Genomic DNA, 7,912 nt, shown 5'->3' on the forward strand with positions numbered 1-7,912 from the left:
GTTAGAGGTATTGGATATTTAACACATACACGTTAGAGGTACTGGATATTTAACATGCGAAAAAAAAGTTAGAGGTACTGCATATTTAACACATGAAAAAGATCCCGGTAAATGGTAACACATGTATCACCCGTCAGATATATATATTTTTGTTTTCTCTTTTATCTTAATAAAATAATATTTTGCTGAATTTCTTTTGCATGGATTTAACATGCTCTGAAGCTTAATCTCCATCAAATACTCTTATTATTTCCCTTCCAATGTGAATATGAAAAACACCATTTGTGACGAGAATGTAAAAACGAGAGTAAACTACAGAGTTTAAAATGTTAATACGTTTATAGTAGATCCCTTTGTTTATTACACTTATCTCAGAGAAAGTACATATTGACGTTTTTGGCCGTGGTGATGAAATAGAATGCTGATATTTTTTAAATACACGGTGATTTGATCTATCGTTCAACGATAAATCTCGGGGGTCAGACAAACATGCATCTATTTCACTAATTGTAATTAAACTGATACGTTGCACATTGACATTCATTGTTTTAAGTGTTTATCTCATCTTTTTCCCTTTGGCTATTTGCTAATAGCTGCATTTGTTCGACAGACTCCTCAACCACAACATGGTCCTCCAGAGGGCGCCCTTTAGTTTCCGGAAGAAGAAAGGCAAACACACTAGAGACCAGCAAAGTGCTCCCGATCACGAAATACAATAGACCAGGAATTGTCTTGCTCTACAAAAGATAGATAATGAAAGGTGAAGATAACGAACAGTGATCAATCTCATAACTCCTATTAAGGTGAAGATAACGAATAGTGATCAATCTCACAACTCCTATAAAGGTGAATATAACGAACAGTGATCAATCTCACAACTCCTATAAGCAATACAAAATGGAGAGTTGGACAAACACGGACCCCTGGACACACCAGAGGTGGGATCAGATGCCTAAGGAGGAGTAAGCATCCCCTGTTGACCGGTCAAAATCAAGCATCGATAAACAATGAATTAACTTCACATCGTATTGTTCTTGTCATTTAAAAAAAGAAAAAGAACACTGGCTTAGGATCGCCACTATTCCTCCATTTCAGGGTAGTTTATCGAAAACAAAAGTACGTTTTTAATTGATTTTACGATACATTTTGTTTTTACTAATCAAGCAAGATTCTGATATAACTTACAGACATATCAAACAATATTAAAGGTACAAGCAGTAGCTCTGGAGCAAGTCTTTAGGAGTTTATTGACAAAATTTGTTAATCCATAAGTATAGATATTTTCTGTAAAAGAATTGTTAAATCTTCGAATTCTTTGTGATTAATTTTTGCTGCCCTTCTGTTATTCTACCGTAATGGCAAAACTTAGTCTGATTTCGGCCATTGATCAAACATACTGTCTAATACGACATATATATCTTCAGGCGTTAATCCCTTGTATTGGACACCCAGGGAAAAGTGCATAGTATGGAACCAACTCTCCTGGGGGAAAAAGCTGGAACCTATCAAGTATATATACCTACGCTTCCCTAACGGTAATAACATCAGCACTATATACATGTAACCCTCCTTGTATTCAATACAAATTCTAAGGCCTATCCTATCCAAATAAAGTCAAAGTACCTATCTATCTATTTATTAATCTATCTATACTTACAAGGAAAATAACTTGTGGGGCCACCATCGCACCCACTCGTGAGACAGCACTGAAAAATCCGTAAGAAATGTTCCTGAAATACAATGGAATAATAGTTCTTAGAATAGTTTTATAAAAACAAAAACAAACTAAACTGCACACAATGAAGAAGTGCATGCAAAACTGGAACATTTATTCCATGGTTTTCATTCAAAACGGAGAACTAAGAAAATGAATATTGCAAAAACCACCACCCCTTCAATTTTATTGCTGCAAAGTTTTGAAAAAAGTTAATTACTCTATATTCCTAATTCTGAAAAAAAAAATTGTAAACAAGATTTCTAATTTTAGAGAATGCATATGTTAGCCTCTAAAGTGCGATGGTCGCTCCAAAGTGCGATAGTCACGCCAAAGTGCGACGTTCTGCGCCAACTGCAATGGTTTGTTGACATTCATCGTTGGAAACGTACGGTTGATTCCTCTCTCTATCACCCGTGCCTGCAATCATTCATACTCGCTCCTTCTCATGAATAACATATTAAAAATATCGTCCAATGAGAGTACTCTTTATAGTAACGGCACTTTTCTGTTTTTAAAGGTAGCATTAACTTAACTTTGCTATCACAACAATTACATACCGCAATTGGGCTGAAAGCGTCTTGTTGATTAGACAAATTTGACATTTGCAGAGGCCAAAGTGCGATGGTAACGCCAAAGTGTGATGATCTGACACGCCAAAATCCGATGGTGAGGGGGTTTAGTAACGTTTGTGACGTTATGTTATTGTGACGTCGTTTGTAACGTCTTTCATAATCTAACCGAAGAAATGCAACTGCAGTTTTCACCAACGAAGGTTATTTGTGTTGGCACCAACGTGTTCGGGATATTGTAGGAAGACATGGGTGCTTAAGATTGACATGGACGATAACAAGGTCAAGTTTACAAGGTTGAGAATTGTGAGACCAGCAAATTACATTTGTTGTCGAACTATCTTCTTCGCTTGAGTATGATTGGATTCATGATCATGAACATTTAATACTTGTTATATACACGTAATGAATTCCTGGGGGAAGGGTATGCTATAATGCAAAACATTCTATGGGATTTCGCGTTTGTAAAGTTTGTGTTTAATAACACAACTAAACGGTAATGAAATAAATTATCATCTACTATTATTTTGCATTGTCATTTTGGTGAAACAAAACACGGTTTGTATAGTTTGTACCAAAACACTGCCCATTCAGTTTCACAAAGCAACGGACTTCGGTGTGTCACTCAATCGCACTTTGGTGCATCAAAGTGTACCATCGGACTTTGATGTGTCACACCATCGGGGTATGGCGCAGATCATTGCACCTTAGAGTACTACATACGAAAAATCTTCATCATGAATTTATGAAACATAAAAAGGCAGTTTAGAAGGTAATGAACACCGGATATTTTGGTATAATAACTAGAACATAGTTAAATCATTGCTGCAAATCTTCATTTAAATTCGCTCGTAATTAAATTGAAGTTTGTTGCAAGTTTGATTGAAACAATAATCGATAATGAAATGACGAAAGATACATAAAAACAACAATGAGGACGTTGGAACAATGTTGATACAATGTATGTACTTAGGAAAGCCACGCATCGTTTTTTGAAGTGTCCAATGAAAAGATGAAGATAAAGAATAATGATCAATGTCAACTCCAATACGGAATACACCATTAATGTAGATCGCGGGTTTGCTTACGTCATCGTTTTCTGGTACGCAAATCCTGCAACTCAACGTCTTTTACGTGCACATTCCATTGTGACGTAACAGTTGACTAAATAAAGTGTACATGGGTCATTGACTGAATATAAAGAACGTAATACTTTACCGATATCACATAAATATTACCAACAGTTATCATCGAAGTAGAACATGCTTCGTTTGATTTTGTTGTCTTTCTTTCGTTTCCGGTGCAAAATCTCGGCTAGTAATATGTTTTATCCTGTTACTGTATAAAGTTTAGCAGCGGACAACTTGGGGAAGGGAGACAGCTGGCGATGTTGGGAATGCAAACACGGACCCCAGAGGTGTGGCCAGATTCCTAGGAGGAGTAAGCATCCCCTGTCGACCGATTATATTCGCCATGAATCCCATATCTTTATCAGGTAAATGAAATAATCCGTTGTCAAAATCAGTGTGTAAAGTAAGGCCTAACAATAAGTGTATTTGCAAATGATCAACGTGCGTCATTCGTTAACGATTGAATATATTTGACTTTTTGATAACTACCATTCTTATTTTCTATTTGGTATGGAATATCATTGAGACAAGGGTGAAACTAAATCGATACTTAGAGAGAACAGGTACATGTAGTTCCTTACCAAAATTGTAAATTTCATGATTCCAGCAGTAGGAGTTTTGGTATCTGTGGGACCAACATTGTCAATTACCAGATGTGTTAACGTTTGAACATTTTCAACTTGTTGATACATGCAAGGTACATGTAAGTACCATTTCGATTCTTTTCAAATTTGGTGTTAAGTATCTTTGGGTCAAAAGTGACATAAATTGTAATTTTCAGAAAACAATGATATGATGGCATATTTCTGTCACCAACTGACAAATTCTAAAATAGCTTTCTTATGCCATCTTGTCAGACACTTCGTCGGCTCATCAGTCAAAGGGAATTTCAAAGTTAACGTAAAACGTAAAAATAGACAGTGTTTGCTATTCATTTGTCATTATAATTTTCAGAGTGATCTGACAAGTTGACATAAATATCTGATAAGGCAAATAAGGGAACATAATCATCTGACACAACAGCATAGACACTTCTCAAAAACTAAAGTTTTGTCAGATAGTTATAACGATTTGTAAGAAAAGTATGTTAACAAGTGGATAGAACTTATACCATTTTGAGGAGATACGAGGGAACTGTTTTCAAGAGTATTAGTTGACAAGCCTACATAAATATCTGACATGTAGGCGGTAGAAATAATCTACCATAACACGAAATTATATAAATTACGAAGTCGTATGGATTACGACGCCATTTGAATTATGAAGTCTTGTAAATTATAAAACTGTATGATTATGAAGCCGTGTAAATTATGAAGCCGTATAAATTATGCAGTCGTATATATATTTTACCTGATGACGGTGGGGTATAATTCTGTCGTCATGGTGATGATGGACGTCCAGGCTGCGGAAATGGCAAGTTTGGCAGTAATAGCAAGGACAGTGACAATCAGACCGTGGTTTGGAACAGATTCAGGATCTAATAATAAAACAAGATCTAATGTAGTCTCGCTTTTCCCAAACTCTCGCTCTCGAGACTTTGCATGAGCAGGAGTCTGCTACGGTTCCTATTTTATTTTTGTGATTTGAAATCGAGGTTACCAAGAAACCGATATGGTTTTTGATTGGCTGATAGAGAAACGAGGAGGAACTGTAGTGTCAATGTTTGTTTACAAAGACGAAATTTACATTCTCAACTGAAAGACTTTCAATTATCAATGCTAAGTTACATTTTGGTTCAACACACAATAAAATAGGTCCGTTTGCTTTGTAATGAAAAAAACGCACATATCCTTATCAGTAGTAGCCATTGCTATTGTGTTGGTTTAACACCCTCACAACAATTACATGGGAATTGTACCAGCCTCTCGCTTGTGCAAAGTCTCGAGAGCGAGAGTCCGGGGAAAGCGACACTGGATCTAATGATAAAACTGAATGGGGATCGAATGGTAAAACACAGTTTCGACTGAATGATAAAACAGACTTCAGGTAATGATAAACAGAATCAGGATCGAATAACACAAATTTTTTAACTTCGAAATTAGTATGTGTAGTTTTTTCCAAGATTATTCAATCCTTTCCTGACACAATTCATGTATCATTAACTCAACTAGAAATAGTATATAACAGCTGTGATATTCAACGTAAAACACAAAAGATGAACGTAAGGAAAAAAGTACAGTTGAAAATGGATCAGCTGGACTGTTAAATAGTTGTATATTTTGTTGTTTTTGCTGTTTATACTAAAGCTAGCTCTTTTTCAAAGACATCTTCCCCGACTGTAATGGCCATGAAAGGGGTTGATATCACGAGTCCTCACTATCATCTCTATGACATTCAAATCATACTTGCCTAAAGTTTGGACAGTTCCCGTTGCTAAGCCGCCTAAAGATGACAATAACAGCAGAACCAAACACGTCCATCGTCTCCCAAACCTAAATATTACAGACAAGCTATCTAAACAAGAATGTGAATAAGCTTCTTTTCTTTGAATATCGTTAGTGTTGCACCTGAGAGGCGAGAAAACAATAATGTGAAGAAAATTCCAAGATTTGTTATCATATATGATCGATCAATTTTTATATACACAATCATATATTTACATTAGCTAATGTTGATGATAGATCTTTTCACACCACGGTTTAGATAAACATATTTATATGGAGAGGCAACTGTTCGTCGTGGTTAACTCACGCTGTTGCTATTAATAGTTTTCTAAATACCAACTGGTTGGTGAGACACCACGTGCTAAAGGTTCCGGGGATTTCTACTGCAGACAGAAGGAACATGTTGATATAGAGACTCCCTGATAGCTGACCAACTCCAAAAGCCAGTCCGTAGTAGGAAAACCCACAGGATATCCTGATAATGATGAAATTCTAACGACTTGTTTCAAAATCATCCGGCTATTATTTAAAATGCAGAGAAATTAGTGTTTTGAAAACTTACCAACAAAACCACAGCAGCACTGTCCTTTTAAGTAAATATTTCTCTCGGAATATATCAATGACGGAATATTTCCTGTCTTTGAGTTTGTTTTTGTTCTGTAAGGCTTGCTGGATTTTGCTGACGTCTGGTGGCGGACATCCGTTCATCCAAGCTATCTTGTTTATCACTTTCCCCGCCTCTTTTATTTTGAAGCGGGAAGCTAACCACCGAAAACTCTCTGGGATTACGCTTTAAAAGAAACAACCAATTGAATTTCTAACGATATCGTCTATCTGTTGGCAGATGTATTACATTGACGTAAAATTGTTTGTGGAGTGATTTCTTTCCTGTAAGAATACTTACAAAATTCCCAATAATGACGGCAAGGTCAAGGCAGCGGTCACAAAGTGTAAATGTCTCCAGTCCTTTATCAGGTAGGAGACAAGGGCTAACAGGGCTGCAAATATTGGGAAGGTTGGTAGAGCTGCAATTAGTGACCGATGTTTCTTAGGAATAAACTCTATCATGTAAATATATAACGTAGCCAAAAACTGTCCGGCACCGAACCCGATCACAAATCTCAAGACAGCAAACATCTGCCACGAGACGGAAAAAGCAGCTATGAAATTCCCTATCATCATGACAACCAAAGAGAGGAAGAAGGTTAACTTCCGGCCGAATGTGTCCGCCAAATGTCCGGACAGAAGACCGGCGACTAACAGTCCGCCCATTTGTATAGTGGTGATGGTGGACGTCACCCAGTCCTTATCACAGATCAACGCCCACTACAGAAAACGGTAAGCAGAACATTACATACTGTAGCTATATTTCAGAAGAAATACTACTGCCTTAGTGTGGCATATTGACAACGGTTACAATTAGAATTTAATTTATTAGAAAATTTGGTATGAAATATGAATGTTATATCATGTACTTTTCTAACTTTACAAATACAGTGAATCATGTGATATTTTGCAAATACAATGACTCATGTGATATTTTAAATATAGTTTACCTCGTTAACGATGGTCTTAATTTCTGATGAAAATCGAAAATCTGAACATTGTCCTGTGGCAGATTCATTTGCTAGTGGTTTACACACCTTCATGTCCTCCACACTCGTATTACCGAAGTAGTCAAGTGAAGTATTTGTGGTCCACGTGCACCACCATTCCGGGGTGGATCCGGCAAACTGCATCATCAGGATACTCCATGCACACGTCACTTTCACCAGAAAAGCCACAGCGATGACAATATACTGGAACCTACCAAAGCCACCACATTCTGTAATGATATCCTCCAGGACAAAGTTAAGGGATTCCATTTTTATGAGCAACACTCTCCCTCTATAACAAAAGACAAAAAGGTTTTAAAACGTAACAATGCAAAGCATCAATATCATAATAAAAATGCTGCACACTGATAATTCAACACTGCGTAAATCAAAAATACTGCCTTCAACATATGTAAGATAAAACTGAATTGGCATATATTGAAATATGCTAAATTGCTGGTATCTGTTTGGTGTATTATTAACAACACCCTTCGTTAAATAACACCACTGTTTACCC

The 7,912-nt window shown here is 36.6% G+C and overlaps 1 protein-coding gene across 1 annotated transcript; it reads right to left on the reverse strand.

The window, feature by feature from the left end:
• Positions 1 to 294: 294 nt before the first annotated feature.
• On the reverse strand, positions 295 to 7,681 carry LOC130051180 (solute carrier family 22 member 4-like). The gene is made up of 8 exons (XM_056152559.1): positions 7,357 to 7,681; positions 6,705 to 7,126; positions 6,363 to 6,590; positions 6,141 to 6,275; positions 5,766 to 5,848; positions 4,767 to 4,893; positions 1,658 to 1,730; positions 295 to 737 (listed from the first exon to the last, which is right to left on the reverse strand). The coding sequence occupies exons 1-8, from the start codon at positions 7,663 to 7,665 to the stop codon at positions 549 to 551; spliced, it is 1,566 nt and encodes a 521-aa protein (XP_056008534.1). The 5' UTR covers positions 7,666 to 7,681; the 3' UTR covers positions 295 to 548.
• Between the last annotated feature and the right edge of the window lie 231 nt (positions 7,682 to 7,912).

The sequence above is a fragment of the Ostrea edulis genome, chromosome 1 (genome assembly GCF_947568905.1).
Source record: "Ostrea edulis chromosome 1, xbOstEdul1.1, whole genome shotgun sequence".
NCBI lineage: Eukaryota > Metazoa > Mollusca > Bivalvia > Ostreida > Ostreidae > Ostrea > Ostrea edulis.

Coding starts and splice junctions, on each gene's coding strand:
- LOC130051180 (XM_056152559.1), bottom strand. CDS start 7,665: ATGGAATCCCTTAACTTTGTCCTGGAGGATATCATTACAGAATGTGGT. Junction 7,127..7,356: donor TTAAGACCATCGTTAACGAG/GTAAACTATATT, acceptor CGTTTTCTGTAG/TGGGCGTTGATCTGTGATAA. Junction 1,731..4,766: donor TTATACCCCACCGTCATCAG/GTAAAATATATA, acceptor ATTGTATTTCAG/GAACATTTCTTACGGATTTT.